Below are 18,576 nucleotides of genomic sequence, written 5' to 3'. Positions count from 1 at the left end.
AACTGTAAACCAAGACAACATATAAATTTGCCCTCTCACTTGAGAAAATGTAATTCACCACACAGGTTAAAACTTTTAACCCCATGGGCCGGCCCGGTGGCGCACTGCGATAGTGCGCCGCTTGGGAAGTGTGGCGGCGCTCCCGCCGAGGGTTCGGATCCCACATACAGACCGGTTCCCGCTCACTGGCTGAGCGAGGCGCGGGGGCAACACCGAGGGTTGCGATCCCGTTGCCGGTCCCGGTCCGGTACGGGGGCAACACTGAGGGTTGCGATCCATTGCCGGACACGGAAAAAGACAAAAAAATATATATATATATATTCCTTGGAATTCCATTTCCAGCAGTAAGAAAATACTGGTTGCAAATCACCTGTGCATATATACACGCTGAGGTAAAAATAAGAAAAATCCTCTTAAAAGCATAGCTGAGTTCAGAGGTAAGGGAAATATCCCATGGACCTAAGGAAAAGAAGAGAAAGTACAGAGTTCTCAGTTGGCAATAATGAGCTGGTTGACTGTGGGCATTCGCCAAACTCAGATCCAAAGTGATTAGCCCTAGTCATCACACTGAGTCAAAGATAGTGCCTGTTCAAGGTGAGGCTTTAAAACTGAAACTTCCACATAAAGCCTGGGAGAGAGGATGCCAGCTCCCTCTCGCCCTCCATACAAATTGCTAAACCCAATGAAAGATAGGTTAGAAAAACAACCTGCTCCCTTTAAAAAGGTAATGGTATGAAAACTTGTCTACTTTGACCTATACTCAGTTTTTGTTTTGTTTTGTTTGTTGTTGCTGTTTTTGAAGCCTCCCCTGAGAACGTTCAGAAAGGTTGGGGTATCTAATTTACAATATCTGCATGGTCTAAGAAACACTAACCCAAGAAATTAACTTAAATACTCTTATGGTATTTGTGATTAAAAATTATATCTTGATAGAGGCATCCTTAATCCAGGCCACAAAGGATTCCCACAGATTAAAAAACAAAAAACAAAAAACAAAACAAAGAACCCCCCCCCCACAAAAAAAACCCTCAAGAAATAAGAGTTCAAACACAAACTTATATAAGCTATGAATGACAAGCCACCATGAGTGGGATTCAGCAAAATCAACAATATGTCTTGCATATTGTCATTAGGTATATTTCAAAGTACTTTATTTTTTCTATATATTAAATTGAATTTTAATTAAATTTCTCACTGGTATATAAAATACAATTGATTGTTGTATATTGATTTGCTATCCAACCACCTTACTAAACTCTTCTTTTAATTTTCATATTTTAATTCCATATTCTCAGCTTTTTCTTTATGTAGACAATCATATTATCCACTTTATTGAAAGGGCTAAAATTTCCAGTACATTGTTGAGTAGAAATAGGAATAGTAGAATCTTCTTGTTTCTGATTTTGAAAGGAATGCTTTTAATGCTTCAATATTTAAAAAAAATGTATTTATGGATTTTTTGTAAATAACATCTATTGGCTAATAAAGTTCCTATTCTTTTCTATTTTGCCAAGAATTTTTTATCATGAATTTGCTTTGAACTGTATGAAAGACATTTTCTTTATCCAAACGAGATGATCATATGGTTTTTATCTTTAATTGGAATATGTAGTTACATTTTAAGATTTTCTAATGTTAAACTACCCTTGCATTTCTGGAATAAATCTGGAATAAAATAACCCTGCTTGGTTATTTTAAAAATACATTGTGAGATACTATCTGCTAATATTTGGTTTTGATTTTTTTTCATTTCTTTCCTAAGTAAGAATGACATCATTTTTCTTTCTTACACTGTCCTCTCAGGATTTGGTAAGAAATTTATATGGTTTTAATTCCCTCTCTTTCTATACAGTTTGCAAAATATTGGAATGATATGTTCTTAGGAATGTCAGTAGAAATCATCTGTAAAGTTATCAGAGCATAGTATTTTTTGGGAAGATTTTAAAGAATTGATTCAATTCTTTAATTGTTAGGGGACAATACAGGCTTTTTTTTTTTTTTTTGGTCTAGTCTCTCAGCTAGAAATGGTTGATTATAATTAATTGTGTTTGTTAGCACAGGCTGAATCTCTTACTTTTTATCTATATCATAGTCCTAATTTCTATTTTTTATCTAATCTCAAACTCTCCATTGGTTCTCAAAACTAACCATAGAGGCAGAATTCTTGACCCTGCAAATTCTTGTCTCCTCCAAAATTCATGTGAAAACTTGATCCCCAATGCGGCAATGTTGAGAGGTAGGGCCTTTGGGAGGTGAGTGAATGGTGAGCCCTCATTAATGAATTAATCAATTCACTAATTAATAGATTAATGGGTTAATGAATGAGTAGGACTGGCACTGGTGACTTTATAAAGAGAAAAAGTTGAGCACTCTGTCCCCACACCATGTGATTCTTGAGCCATTTTGGGACTCTGCAGAGAGTCCACACCAGGAAGATGGCCCTCACCAGATGTGTTCTCTTGACTTCCTAGCTTCCAGGCCTGTAAGAAATAAATTCTGATTCTTTATAAATTACCCAGTTTCAGGCATTCTTTTATAAACTACAGAAAATGGACCAATACAGTCCCAGAGTCTAAAGATTTGAGAACATCATGTTTCTTTAACACTTCTCTATAAATGATGGGGAGAGGAGGCAATTATTTCTTACAAAGTATGTTGGTTTTCTATGACTGCTATAAAAAAATTATCACAAATTGACTGACTAAAAACATCCAAATCTATTCTCTTGCAGTTGTCTTGGTTAGAAGTTTGACACAGACCTCATTGGCTAAAATCTAGGTGTTGGCAGGTTTGTGTTCACTTCTGGGGGCTCTAGGGGAGATTCTATTTCTTTGCTTTTTCCATGTTCTAGAGGCTGCTCATATTTCACTAATGCCCCTTCCTCCTTCTTCAAACCAGCAATGACAAGTCGAATCCTTCTCACTTCACCCGCTCCATGCCTTTCTTCAGTAATCACATCTCCCTCTGACTCAGAACTCCTGCCCCCACCTTCCATTTTTAAGAACCCTTGTGATAAGATTGGCCTATCAGGATGACCCAGATTAATCTTCCTACTTTAAGATCATTTGATAAACCTTAATTCCACATACAACCTTACTTCCTCTTTGCTTTGTAACCTGACATATTCACAGGTTCCAGAACAAGTACATTTGGGGGGATCATTAGTCTGCCTCCTGCAGAACATAAGGCAACCTCACTAGCAATACCAGCAAATACATACTTGCCACCTGCATACTAAATTATACTTTATTTCTCCAGAAATTTGAGTATACTACCATAGTTCATCCAATCTAAACTCTAAAAAACTTTGAATTAAATTATGACACAATTCTAATAAGACACTGATTGCAAAATGAATCCCAATTTCAGGAATGTTAAAAGGTGAACACACATGTGTTTTAAGATTGATATTTTATTAAAACATTTTTTTTTCCTTTTTGTCTTTTTTACTGACCGGTAACGGGATCGCAACCCTCGGTGTCGCGCCCATACCGGGGACCGGCAATGGGATCGCAACCCTCAGTGTTGCGCCCGCACCGCGCTCAGCCAGTGAGCGGGAACCAGTCTCCACATGGGATCCGAATCCTCAGCAGGAGCGCTGCCGCACTCCCAAGGCCCGCACCGCGCTCAGCCAGTGAGCGGGAACCGGTCTCCACATGGGATCCGAATCCTCAGCAGGAGCGCTGCCGCACTCCCAAGGGCGCACTCTCCAGTGCGCCACCAGGCCAGCCCTTATTAAAACATTTAATGGCATTTTTTTCTTCTAGTATCTATATACCTACCTACCAATCTACCAAACCCTCTACTTAAAACTAAAACAACAGGAAAAAGTATGTGATTGAGGAGGTGGTAAAAATGATTTTTACTTTTTACCCGCTAAGTATCTTTTCAAATACAAGCTTAATAAATACTATAATTTATCAACTGAAGCACTTAGTTATAATACACCAAAACAATGAGATAGCCCAACTCATTTAAAATGTACATGACTTTTGACTTTGCAAATGAGCAAAATATCCTACTGTTTTTTAAAGTTAAAATACTGGTAAATAAAAGTTATTCCTGAGTAAATACGTTTATAGTTGCCATTTCCAATATTTTTCGTAACTTCATTCAATAGCACTTTTCTCCCATTCAGCTTTCTCGTTGTGTTTTTATATATTACATGTGTTTTATCTACTATATACGTATAAATATATTGTATATCTATTACATGTGTTTTTTATCTATTATATAAATGTATCATATTATAAATGAAAGCTGACTGTTATTATAGTCACAAGGTTTGAGGCAGAGGCCAGTGCTACCATTTACTAACAGTGATGCTGGGCAAATGTGAACCTTTCTGTAGGTATTCCATGGAATAAGAAGGTGTGATAGAAACTGGTGCATGCTGAGTGTCGATTAACAACTAGCTGCTTTGCAAGTGTCAGAGTTTTATTACATTCTGTGAGGTAGATACCATAGCCTCTGTTTTACAGGTGAGGAACCCAAACATTTAAAGTGTTCAATAATGTGCCACTGTCACATAGGTAATAAATAGCACAGCCCTGATTTAAATCTATATACGTGACTTCAAAAATCCATGATCTGTTTATTCTATTTCAAAGCTTTCTTCATCTGTAAAATAGTAATGATAATTAAAGAGTTCAAAATTTGAGAGAATTCAACAAGATAATGTTTGCAAAAATCACTGTATGAATTACAATCCACAGCCTAAATCTTTGCATTGCTTTAAAAATATAAGACTTCCTCTTAATTTATAGCTCAAGTTAATATAAGACCAAAGCTTTTAACTGCTGTCTTTGCCCTCTCACTATACCTAGGAGAGTAGGGAGAATTCTCCTAAAGTTTTCTTTTAACCCCATAGTATCCAAGCTAATAAATAGCAAATCCACTTCTTTTCCTTTCTCTGTCATCTTTCAATATTTTCATTATAGTATTCAAAGTGAAATGGGCTGACTTCACATTAGCTGTAGATAAAAGAGAAAGGAAGTTATGCACTGGCTAAAGAAAAGCATCTGACAAAAAAAATCTTCCTTTTTATTATATGGGGAGATTTCCAAATGTGTATAAACATTTTATTGATTTAAACTATAAGTCTCCTTTGCTTTGTTATACTAGAGATTGACAGCTATTAAGATGATAGATAAGCTATATATACATGCTTGTTTGATTTTTTTAACAAGTCACAGAGCAGTTTTCAGTACTTTCTTTCTAAAAGTAGAAAGGTTATTAGTGCTGCCCCGTATTATTCTTTTCTTATAAATGAATATATGAGTATCAGGGAAGATTTCTATGCCTTAAGCTACAAATAACAGGAATAAAGGCTTTAAACTCACTTAAATAACAAGAATATATGGGCTTGTACATCAGAAGCCCAATCATTAGATTGGGCTCCAGAGCTGGAGGATGCAGTGTTCAACAATGTTATCCAGGAGAAAGGCAAATTCCCTCTCTCCGTTCTGCAGTGTATGATGTCAGATTCATCCCAAGTCTGGTTTCCTTCATGATTATAGTGATCAGGGTTGCATTCTTACTCACATCCAGTGGATACATATAAGAACAAGCTCTAGCCATCAAAACTGTTCCTTTCTTCAGCTTGATGAGGCAAACATAGGGACAGGTCACATGTCTCAAACAGGGCAATGCCATGTACTGACCCGCTTAGGCCTGAGGTCCTGAAATGGTCCTCTTGCTAGGCCTAGACTAATGATGACCCATCCGTAGGGCATTATCCTTTCCAACATGGCATGGCAGCTGCACAGCGGCACATGCATGGATGATGGGGTGGCAACCACAATGTCTATTTCTCACAAATGCTTTTATAAATCTTATAAATGTATATGACTCTAGACACAGGCATGGTCATTGTGACAAGAAGGGTTTTTGTGGGGACTGGTAGGAAGAGACTACTCTGACTTTGTTGTTATAAGTTTTCATTTTATGTCTCTTAAAGAAATATTTCAGATTTTTACTCTGCTCAAGACTACATAAGGAAAAGACCCTTGTGTGTATTGGGTCTAAGAAAGAGAACTGCCATAAGAATCAGTGGGGAGAACTAGGCTTTAGTGATGCCAGAGGTGACCCTGAGAACCTACACTCTCAGAAATACATAGAGATTGCTGGAAGGGCACTGATTTTCTACTTCATATGCCATAACATTTAAAAATAATTTTTATCAAGATCTTAATGGACAGGACTGATTACACTGCTCTCTTGCCAAACCTTACATACTCCAACTGTTCAAACACACCGAGCTACTTAATTATTCAAATGTGCTTTAAGCTAGAAATAAGTTTTACAGATGATATATATTGCAAATTTGTATGCTATTTTCAATTAGCAGATTTAGTAAGATGTGAAATATAGTCATAAAGCAGAAACTGGTTCTCCTCACATTAGTGCCTGCCTACGTGATGTAAAGAGACAGTTCATGTAGCTGGACGCTGTTTCTCACACATGCTTGAACAAGGCAAGACGTTGATGTCTCCCTAATACAGAAGGCTCTAGGGGGCAACATAGCTGCTGAAGTGGAGGAAAAGGTAATTATTTTGATAGAAGCTTTATTCATAATCAAGATTCTGTGGTTAGGGTGATTAAAACTGTGTATCAAATTTTAATTTCTGGAGATTCTGGCAGGAAGAGAAGAAAACTGCAGGAAGCCGGTAAATAAATCAACATTAGGAAGAACGTCCCTAAATGAATTCAGCTTTTCCTTAGATGTCAGATCTTGTTATGCTCACAGTCCCTCTGGAACCTAATATTCCCTCGATTCCATCATCATCTACCTTTATACTATTTTAACTATTTTGCACTTATTATTTAAAATTTTAATCATATGAAGAGAAGCATGAGAATTTAAGTTAATGGAACTAGTTAGAATTATTTTTTAAATACCTATTACTCTGACTCTACCCTTTTATTTATTGTCCATATTACAAAGAACAAATGACACCTCAAAGACGGTTAAGTTAAAATACTAATTACCCTATAGAAATGAACCCTGGGGCCGGCCCGGTGGTAGCGCTCCCACCGAGGGTTCGGATCCCACATACAGACCGGCCGCTCACTGGCTGAGCGAGGGGCGGGCGCAGCACCAAGGGTTGTGATCCCGTTGCCAGTCCCGGTCTGGTACGGGCGCAACACTGAGGGTTGCAGTCCATTGCCGGACACGAAAAAAGACAAAAAAAAAAAAAAAAGAAATGAACCCTACATTGGTATGCTAAAATCAGGTTATGACTCTCACTATATACCCTATCAATACTACCTCCACCTTTTTACATATAGCTACATGACTTACACACACACATTATTTTGGTATATTTGGATAGGTACATTTTTATTTATATAGATGCATTTATTTTATGAATAAATATATACATGGCCATTCTCTTGAAATTAGAACTGTGGTTTCATGGACTGCATGGCTATATGGTTATGTTTTAGGAATTAAAGATATCCAATACATAATTTGGAAAATTTGCTACTTTATGTACAAAGAATCCTCATGACTCAGGAAAATTAGATGAATTTTCTTTTCACATAGTCTGCAAAGAACTTCAAGCATATAAACCCCCCAAAAACCTGTTATCCTGCAAAATAGTCAATCATAATGGCATTAACACATTTTGTTTTGGGCTATCAATAACAACAGAATTTTATTGAACTTATGTGTGTATCTCTAGGAAAATAAAAAAAGAACTGATGATAGTCTTAAAGCATCATTTGAAAATCATCTCCAATATATAGTTAATTAATTAATCCAATATTAAGCTATTTCATTCATAACTGAAGTGTTGATAAGTGATCAGACATATAGGTGGTAAATAAATATCTCAGACATTCCATAAATATTCCTTTAAAATTAGCATACTCAAATAATTTCCTATATTTAAATGAGCGACATGTTCAAAGTCCCCAAAACTCTCAAAGTGTGAAAATTTTTACATACACTTACCAACAGTATCACATGGTTCATCTTTGTGTACACAGAAATCTTTCCTAGAAAGAAAAATAGAAAATCCAAGTAAAGACAAGTCCTTTTGCACAAACAATAGACATCATGTGATCCACTTTTAATATGATTAATTGAAGTGCACCTCTTATCTCTAAGAATTTAATAAAACTAAGAATAAGATTAATTTTAAATTCTAAGAAAGTAGAAAATTAAATTTTGTTACATTTATGCTTGATATAATCCTGTGACATCATTGTTCCATTTCATAGACAGTATTTCAAAAATAAAATACGATCTTGTTTTGAATTTTACATGATTTCATTATTATATTACAAAAAATAGTAACTGGTGTTGAAACGTGGCTTTCCACTTGAAAAAAATATTGGAATATTTATACTTCTCATAACACAAATATAATTACAAAATTGAAGATTTAAATGTAAGAAGTACAATTTAAAACAACATAACATTTTATAAGATTGGCAAAAGTTTTAAAAGATGGTTAATAATTTTATTAGAGTATGAGGAAATTAGTATTTTTACATATATGGGACCTAACTATGAATAATATTCTATGATTTTTCCTTTTTTTTGACCACTATATCCTGGAGAGCATTCTCTAAGAATACCTCACTCTGGTTACCAATTACTTAGGATTTCATAGAACATAGTTTAGTAGAACTTAATAATTGATGAGTTATGAGGTTTGAAAGCAGACTCTAAAAAAAAGCAAAACATTTCTATCTACATGTTACTAGGTGTATGACCCGAGGTAACTTACTTAACCTTCCTGTGTCCTAGTTACCTCGTCTAAAAAATAGAGGCAATTACATCTACCATATAGATTTATTGTGCATGTGAAATGATTTAACACATATAAAACACTTAAAACATAGGTTTTTTGTATGGGTTGAAAGAGCTAACACATATAAAGCATTTTTAAAAAATGCTGGGCACATAGTAAGATTTCAAAAGTTAGTTGTTAATGTTTTTATTGGATTTTTGTTGTTGTTGCTGCTGCAGTTCTTCTAATAGAAGCAATTTCCTATTGATGTCCATTTAGATTCTACGTAATGTTTACTATTATAAACAATACTGCAATTGGTCTTTTGTTTGTGTGTTAATGAGATATGAAAAACTATATATTTTTTAAAATTTCAGCTCTCTGTTATGGGATCTGAATGTCATTCCTAAATGACAAAATGACTCAAAATTAGGCACAATAATCATTCAAAGACCAATGATATTTGATCTACATTGATAATTGCAATGGTGAGTTTTCAATTCAGTTGGCTCAGCATCAGCATTTGTGATTTAGTAACTATATATAATGTTGTAAATGTTCCTTGCACGGAACATTGAAAGGTATATTCTCTAATTGTCTGGAGTATAGTTCTATGTATGCTCACTAGATGTAGCTATTACAAGTTCTGATATACAGTTATTCAGTAGAATAAGCAATTTTTTATTGACTTTTACATCTGTTAATGGAGGGAAGACTGTTAAAATTCCATTGTGGTTATGAATGTTTTGATGTTTCCTTGTTCTTCTACCAGTTTTTGCTTTATTTCAAAGCTAAGTTATTAAATTTACTTAAACTCTAAATTTTTATAATTTATCTTGAATTATTGTTATTGTATAAAAGCCATACTTATATTCCTTATATTTTCTTTGTTAAAGCCTATAGTGTCTCATATTAACAAATATTAACATATTAGTAAATAGTACAGTCAGGTCTCCGAATCTGTGGGTTTCACATCAATGGATTCAACCAACCACAGATCAGAAATACTTGGGAAGAAAAAAAATTCACCTATACTGAACATGTACGGAATTTTTCTATTGTCATTATTCCTTAAACAATACAACATCTGTTTACATCGCATTTGTATTGTATAAGTGTACTTCAAAAAGTTCATGGAAAGATTCATATTATCTTTTAATTCTATTTTTCCACGAACTTTTTGAAGTACCCTCATATTAGATATAACTGGAGATGATTTAAAGTATTTGGGAGAATGTGTATATGTTATATGCAAATATTACCCCTTTTTATGTCAGGGACTTGAGCATCCAGAGATTTTGGTACCCAAGGGAGATCCTGAAATCGATTCCCCATGGATACTTAGAGATGATTGTACTTTAAAATGTAAAAGTAAGCATACATCACACACAACTTAATGTTACTTTTCAAAGCACTAGCAAAAACAAGAGAGAAAAATCTAGATATATTAAGAATAAAATATAAAAAGATTAAATTAACTTATAAAGATATCGTATAACCAGCTTTTAAAATTTTAACCATATGCTATTTATAAGAGACTCGGAGAAAATGAAAGTTAAAAAATAAAATAAAGGAAAAAGACATGCCAAGTGTATACAGTCTTCCCCAGGTGTTCGTTAGGGACTGGATCCAGGACCTTACTCAGATACCAAAATCTGAGGATGCTCAAGTCCCTGATATAAAATGATGTAGTATTTGTATATAACCCATGCACATCCTCCTGTATACTTTAAATCATCACTAGATTAATTATAATACCTAATACAATGTAAATGCTATGGAAATGGTTGTTATACTACTTTGTTTAGGGAATAATGACAAGAAAAAAATCCGTACATGTTCAGTACAGACCCAAGTACTTTCAATTCACTGTTGGTTCAATCTGCAGATGCAAAACCCACTGACAGGGAGGGCCAATGGTGCAGTGTATCAGTTTCCTATTGCTGCTGTAAAAATTTCATACATTTTGCATCTTAAAACAACAGAAATTTATTATCATAAAGTCTGGAGGTGAGAAGTCTAAAATGGGTCTTACTGGGCTAAAATCAATATGTCAGCAGTATTGTGTTCCCTCTAGAAGCTCTAAGTGAAAATCTGTTTCCTGGCCTTTTCCAGCTTCTAGAGGCTGCCCGGGTTTCCTGACTGAAGGTTGGCTTCCATTTTCAAGGCCAGCAAATGCATCACTGCAAGGCTTGCTTCCATCAACACATCTCTTTCTCTGACTCTCCTGTCTCTCTCTCCCTTATACCACGTGATTACAGTGGGTCTACCCAGATAATTTAGGATAATCTCCCCATCTCAAGATCCTTAACATCACTCCATTGGCAAAGTCCTTTTTGCCATGTAAGATAACATATTCACAGGTTGTGGGGATTAGAGCATGGACATCTTTAGAGGGGCATTATTCTGCCTACCACATACACTTAACATGTCTAAAACTAAAAGTTGTCTCTAGTCTCTTGAAAAAGGGTAGGACATAAAATGCTTTTAATCCAATCTCTCTCTTCAGTCTTTCGTGATTTTTTAATCTGATATTATAGTTCCAACTTGATTTTTTAAATCTCAAATCAGACAGTTTTTTTTAACATCAGTACTTATTTAGCAATTTGCTTATATATTTAGCATTTCATTTTCTCAGTTATATCTTGAATATATTCTAGAGAGCTCATTATTCTTTCTCTTTAAGTAAATCCTTCAGTATCTCCTTCAGTGTGAACCTATGAATAGAAAACTATCGCAGTCTTTTTTTCCTTCATTTTCATTATTTTGCTTTTATTCATAATAGAACAGTAGCTGAGTATAGACTTTTAGGTCATCTTTATTGACTCCCATCACAATGAAGAAATTATTTCATTTTATTCTAGCATTCATAAATATTGGTTAGAAGTCTACAATCACACTTTTTTTTGCTCTTCTTTCGAGCATTCGGTTTCTGCTTAATCTTAATGTTTCTTTTTGCCTTTAGTTCTGCAATCCCACCAAGAGGTGTGTCTAGGTGTGATTTTGTTTTTATCTATCTTTTTGGTACATGGTTGATTTTTCAATTTGAAGATCCATGAACACATAAATATTATTACCATTATCTATTTAACTAATCCCTCTGACATGCTCTTTACCCTCTTCTCCTAGAACTCTTCTAGGAATATGTTGGTTCTCTTCATTCTGATATTTGTAACTCTCAAGCACTATTGTGTTTCCATCTCTCACCAGTCTTATGCAGCCTTCTGGGAGAATCCCTCAGAGCTATCATCAAACCTACTAGTGCTCTCTTCAGCTGCATCTAATCTGCTCTTCAGCTCAGAAACTGAGATTTTTTAACTACCATATTTATTTTCTAGAAGCTTTATTTTTCAAATCAGCTGTTCTGTTTTCCAAAACATTTTATTCTTATATTTTGAATTTTAAATTTGGTTTTAATCATGTAAACATGCTCATTTTATAATCCTTGTCAGTCATTTTTTCAAATCAGCTGTTCTGTTTTCCAAAACATTTTATTCTTATATTTTGAATTTTAAATTTGTTTTTAATCATGTAAACATGCTCATTTTATAATCCTTGTCAGTCATTTTTTTTAAATCATTATTCTTTATTGTGACTCCTGGTTCTCACAATGGAAGACACTGTCATTGTGCACTTTGGAATTCTATTATGAACTCATCCATTGGTACTTTATTTATGGTTGCCTTATGCAGTTTAGATTGAGAGAGTTTCCCTCCAGAGCAGTTCTACATAAGCTTTCACTCTGTGCTTCAATTTTGGAATCCCATTCATGGTAATGAATACCCAGAGGAGCCACTCATTTTCTCAACTGGTGTCATGGTTGAAACATGACTGAGACAACAAGAACGCCTCTTTGTTGACGACCTGTGCTTGCTGCTGGCAGAGCTTTTACCAGATCGCACTTTCACTAAGGGTCTAGGTATCCGAGAGTTCTACTTGTATGTAATCATTTTAGTTCCATTTTCCCACTTTGCACATCCTTGAAGACTTTCCTCCACATGGGAGTTAAAACTCAAGAAGCCAGATTTTTAGGCTAATGAACTCCTCCAGAGAAACTACCACATTACCTCAGAAGCTTACTACATTTGCTGCCAGACTGTCTTTGTTTTGGGCTCATCTGTGCATATATGAAAGGATGCTTTTTTTCCCCTACAATTTATAGATGTCTATAATGGTAACATTTTCTGATTATCTAGTTAGCCAGATTATCACATAACTAAAAGAATTGAACTCAATCTGTGACCTACCATATATAAATTAAGTACACTGAAATGATAAATTTGTTTAGTGTTGACATTAGACCTTAAAATACATAGAAACTGGCCATACATGCCTTATTTTAGTATTACATTTTATATTCTGTACCTACTTCTACCAAACTCTTTAAAAAATTGCATAACTGCCTCAATGAGATGCTCACATTGACTTCAATTGATAGTTAATATTTTTTCAAATGTATCTTTCTACAATTGGTGATTATGTTAAATATAAGTTATTGTAAAAATTAGTAATTGCTACAATATTGTTACTTTTCTTTGAAAAGGTTGGAGACAGCAAAAAATTAATATGTGTGTGGATAGCCATAGGTATGAATGGGCTAAGGAATGAAGTATTTTAATATCAACAATTAATTATTAAAATTATTCACTATTTCCCTTGGCAAATGCTTAACAGAGTTTATTTCTATGAAACATATATAGAATCAACTCTTGATTACAAGATTAATGTGGAGAAGTATAGAATTAGGATAGAGAGGATAAAACATAACATTATATAACATCTTTCCAATATAAGGCACAAAGTAGACTTAATACAAACTTAATTAATTAATATTTAGGAATACATTTACCATGATGCAGTTATAAGTAACAAGTATGATAGTTTTACACATGAATTTCTTCATAAAGAATCACTGGAAGATTTATTATTCCTGTGGGTCTGTTAGTTGAGAATACCTCTCCAATATTTCATTAGGACTGAAGGCAGAAATTCGAGCCCTCTTGCACCATAACCCTTCTTCTTTCCTTTCCCCACTTAATTATCTCCACTCTCAAATACTCCACTTTGGTTAGTTTTAGTGGCCACACCTCTCTCATCTCTGTTTGCCTTTATAATGAATGCCAGAGATACCTTTGCTCTGTAGAGGGCCCATGCACAAGCCCTCTCATCTGACTAGAAAGGAAGTGGGTCATTTCCAAAACACACTAGACACAACATAGTGTTACAATGTGCTAACGATTACTATGTATTTCTAAACAATAGGAAGAATATAACATGTTTTTACTAATTTGCAAAAATGTGAATGTTTTCCTCAAGTATGTTATTTTATTTTGTATTCGGGTAAATCTATAAACTACTTAATCTGTCCTGGATAATTGAAAGTTGGCCATTACCACTTGATACATTAACCTTCACTTCTTTTACATGTAGAAGATATAATCCTATCAAGGCTGCTTGCATATGCCTTAAAAGTCTACTGTTCCAGCTGAATGAATGCTGCAAAGCAGATTCATTTTTGTTAATAAAAAGTAAACAGAAAAGAAAACAAAGAAATTTTGATGAACCAATCAGACTTTCTATCAACATTGGGTATTTTAGTATCTATGCATTTTTTTGTTAAAAAAAAAAGAAAGAAAGAAAAAGAAAAGAAAAGAAAATCATCTTTCTTAAAGTACAAAACAAAATTAGAAGAAAAACTCTGGAAAAATGAGAGAAGACACTGAAATTTTACCCCTTCGAACCTAACCACTAAACCACCCTCGCCTAAACATCTTCCAATGTAAACTAGTAGACAACATCCCCTTCAATATACAAGACACAAAACTGGAAATCCTGTAAATGTGGGGCAAAACAAAACTGCTCTTAATTAGAACATTTATTCCTAGGGTTATAATCAAAGGTTTTTAAAAAGCTGAGCAGTTCCTTGACAGCCCTGACTGAAGTAAATCCTAAGCCCCCTACTCCCACCCTCCATCATCTTTCCACTGAGAAGCCATCTTCTACTACATCATATTTTCTGGTTAAAGTATTCTACTCATCAGCTTCTAATCACAGAATTTGCTCCCCTAGACTGAAACCCACATTTTCAGAGGACATAAAGTGGACAATATAGTAAGAGAATGTGAATGGCCCTGGATCATCCAAACCCCATGGATGAGATTCCTAGAGTTTCCCTCTTCAGTCTTTCCCGATGCCTGATTCTTCAGTTCTTGCTCTGATTCTAAAAACTACACAGAATCTTCCCCACCTGTCAGAATAAGCCAAAAAGGCCATCTCTTCTGATGTTCAACTTAGGCAATATTGGTCTTTGCGGCTCAAAACCAGAGACAAATGATACAGGAAAATATATTTTGCTGCTGGTGTAACATGTTTAGAGTCTGAATATAACTACAGATGGAGAGAAATGGAAGAGGTTTTATGGCATTTTTGTTATAATTAATTGACAAAACATATTTTGCATTTCTCTGCATAAAAAAACTATAGAAATCAAAATTTTCACAGGGACATGCCTGGTTGTACAGGTTGTTTACTGCATATGTCTGGGGCACATTTACATATACAACAATGCAGATGGTGCCTTCTACTGTGTGTAGCACACAACCTATACAATTGGATGTGGTGGGATTCATTAAGTGTCTCTTATACTAAAAGCACTAAAAAAGAGGAAAAACACAAAGATAAAATAGGCATAGAAAGGGATGAATACAATCACTTCTATAATGTAATAAGGGCCGCAAGATCAGCAGGAAAAAAAAAAAAAGCCTGGGAAGCTGTATTAAATAATGGATAGCTCCATTTTCAACTGCCTTTGCCAGCAAAGAAATGGAGAGAGAAACACCCAAAATAGATGATATTGAATAATTTGGCAATGCAGAAAATTAAAGAACCACATAAAATCACATCTTCACCTTAGGGCCAAGAATCACTAAGTGTAAAGTATATTCAGATGTACAAGGAAAGTGATTTTATGTGTTCTTTCTAAATATATAACACATCATATCATGATGCATGAGGGCTGCAACATGACTGTTTGATTTGCATAATGTGGAACAAGGGACTTCATCTGTAACTAAACAACATGATAAAACTATGACAAATGCATTGCTTATTGTCAAGGGCACTTAGAGTCCCTTATATGGCCAATTTCTGTTCACTTAGCAAACAAATGAACACAGCACATTATTTCAAAAAATGCAACTTCTTTTATCCAAAAGTGCTGGAAGTACTTCTCACTGAAGTTGAAGAATAAATTGTCAGCAGCATTTAAACACCTCAGATCAGTCTGTTTTTCTCAATCTTCAATTCTTCAATTGTCAACTTCTTTCTAGAGAACCAAAATAATGTATTCCTAATTTCAAAACATTTGAAGATTTTTTTGTATGTGTGGGGTGGGGAATATGTTTGCTGCCTAGACCTGTGATGATGTGGATTCAAATTCTCTCATTATTGGCTCATGTTGACTCAGTGCGCCTGAAGTCTGCATCATAGAGTTTCATTATGGGAGTTTATGGAAATGATACTGTTAGACTTTGGCAACTGGGAAGGCCAATAAATTCTGCTTAAGTTCTGATTTATATTGAAAAAAATGAAATGTAGCCTTTAATTTCCAAGAATGAAGATGCATCTGAGAATAAGTCTCACTGTAGAGTTTTATAGTGCCCTGGGATACACCTATAAATGATTCATTCAAAAATTATTCTGTGATTTGTATTAAATCAAGATATTTCTGCCATTTCTGTTTTATTAAATTTTCTATCTTACTTGCCAATGGCATTAGTTCGAAACTAACTTTCAGAAGGATTGTACCTAAACCAAAAGGATTTCAATAAATATGAAAGGCAAAACTATCATTAAAAAAATTGAATTTTAAATTAAAGAGTACTTCCAAGGGACACAGACTTATGCCTTCTCCACAATTTTAGAGAGAAATGTGAAACTTTACTAAAAAATCATAGAGTTGACAGTTAGGAGAACATGTTCTGTGTTTTTGTCACTATGAGCCCACAAACACTAGGTCAGCTTTAAACTATTCATTGTATTGCTCAGGACAATTTGACAAATATATTACCTCAGATAGGTTTGGATTTATAAGAATGTTGTGCATTTTAGCTGAGACCAAAATTAATCCCTGAGCTAAAATTTCTTCCTACTAATGTGCTGACATAACATGCCAACATTTAACAATTATCTAAGGAGATCATTCAATAGAAACAAAGCCTGATTATGAGCTTAGCCTGTCAAATATGGATAAGAATATGGAATCCATGGAGATTAACATTTTTCTTATTTTATTTTATTTTTCACAGCTTCCTTATAATGCTAAAGATCTGATAATCTTTACATTTACACTAACTAAAAAGAAATACTTTTTCCTCACTTACACTAAGCATTCATTTAGACTTTTCTGATCAAATGGTACTAGGTCACTTAGGAAGAAAACATTCCCTTTCATAGGCTGATTTTCACTGCTATGGCACTGGGAGCAGAGATATGGAGAAAAAATGATTCTCCACATAAACCTTGCCACACAGGTGAGTAAAAGGAGAAAAGTTTGTCGGTATCTATTGTCAGTATTTCATATATGTATACCCTTCGACAGAACAAGTACCTTTCAGTCTACCAAAATAAATGCTAGCACACGTTTACAACCATATATAGATAAAGATATTTACAGGATATTTTTCTCTAAAAGCTAAAAATTAGAAAGTTCCGTAAATAGAGAAGTAGTTAAATAAATTTGGATAGTTTTATGCAATATATAGCATGTCTGTTCCTCCCCCCAAATGACATAGACTAGTATGAGCGCATCAGTTTCCTATTGCTGTTGTAACAATTTACTACAAATTTAGAGGCTTACAACAACCCAAATTTGTTATCTTACAGTTCCAGATGTCAGAAGGCAAATAGAGGTCTCACTGGGCTGAAATAAAAGTGTCATCAGGGTTGTATTCCTTCTAGAGGCTCTGGGATATAATCTGTTTTCTTTCCTTTTTCAGTTTCTAGATGTTGCCTGAATTCTTTGGCTTGTGGCCCGTCTCTCCATCTTTAAAGCCAGTTATGCAAGCATCTTGCAGTTCCTTTCTGACTCTGAACTTCTGCCTCCCTCTACCATACTCTAGGACTCTTGTGATTACATTGACCTGCTCAGATAATCCAGGATAATCTCTCCATCTCAAGATTCTTAACTCAATCACATCTGCAAAGTCCCTTTTGCCTTGTAAAATGACATATTCATGGGTTCTGGGGATTAGGACATGGACATGGATATCTTTGGGGGGACATTACTCTGCCTCCCACAATAAATAACATTAAAAGACTTGCAAGACACATTGTAAAAAGAAAAAATAAATAGTGATAACTGTATAACATGAAACGATGTTCTTTACATACACACACCAACTCTTAACATTGGTTACCTTAGGGCAAGAGAGTGGGAGTAGGAGTTGGGTAAAAATTAACCTACTAGAAATACTAAGGTGTTTCTTTAACTTTTACCATAAGAATATGTTTTTATTATTAGAATATGTTTAAAAATTATGTTTAAGCTTTCACCATGAGATTATCCTTTTACCGGAGGAAAAAGAAACAGGATTATGCTATAACATTCCTTTGAGAAATATTTAAGGACAAGTGAATATTTGAAAGGGAAAATATAGATTAAAAACAGTATATAAAATGAGGACTTCAACTCTGTGGATGATGTTCTCTTTCGTAAGTGGAGGAGTAAACGAGCAGTTTTTAATTTTAGTATTCTTTCTTTCTTTATTTATTTTTTGTATATATGAAATACAACACACTGCTCCTTTTTTCTTTTCTTTTTAAGAGAATATCT

The 18,576-nt window shown here is 34.5% G+C and overlaps 1 protein-coding gene across 1 annotated transcript in view; it reads right to left on the bottom strand.

Moving 5' to 3' along the window:
• The window catches only part of ADAMTS19 (ADAM metallopeptidase with thrombospondin type 1 motif, 19), a gene marked incomplete at its 5' end in the record, with an annotated part of 206,929 nt that overhangs the window by 112,685 nt on the left and 75,668 nt on the right, over nucleotides 1-18,576 (bottom strand). The window contains one exon of the mRNA XM_008585687.1: nucleotides 7,961-8,004. Within this exon, the coding sequence (XP_008583909.1) occupies nucleotides 7,961-8,004 (44 nt within the window). The remainder of the gene's footprint in view (nucleotides 1-7,960; nucleotides 8,005-18,576) is intronic.

Source organism: Galeopterus variegatus, unplaced genomic scaffold (assembly GCF_000696425.1).
Source record: "Galeopterus variegatus unplaced genomic scaffold, G_variegatus-3.0.2 Scaffold3671, whole genome shotgun sequence".
NCBI classification, from domain to species: domain Eukaryota; kingdom Metazoa; phylum Chordata; class Mammalia; order Dermoptera; family Cynocephalidae; genus Galeopterus; species Galeopterus variegatus.
This window is presented reverse-complemented; position numbering and strand designations above follow the sequence as displayed.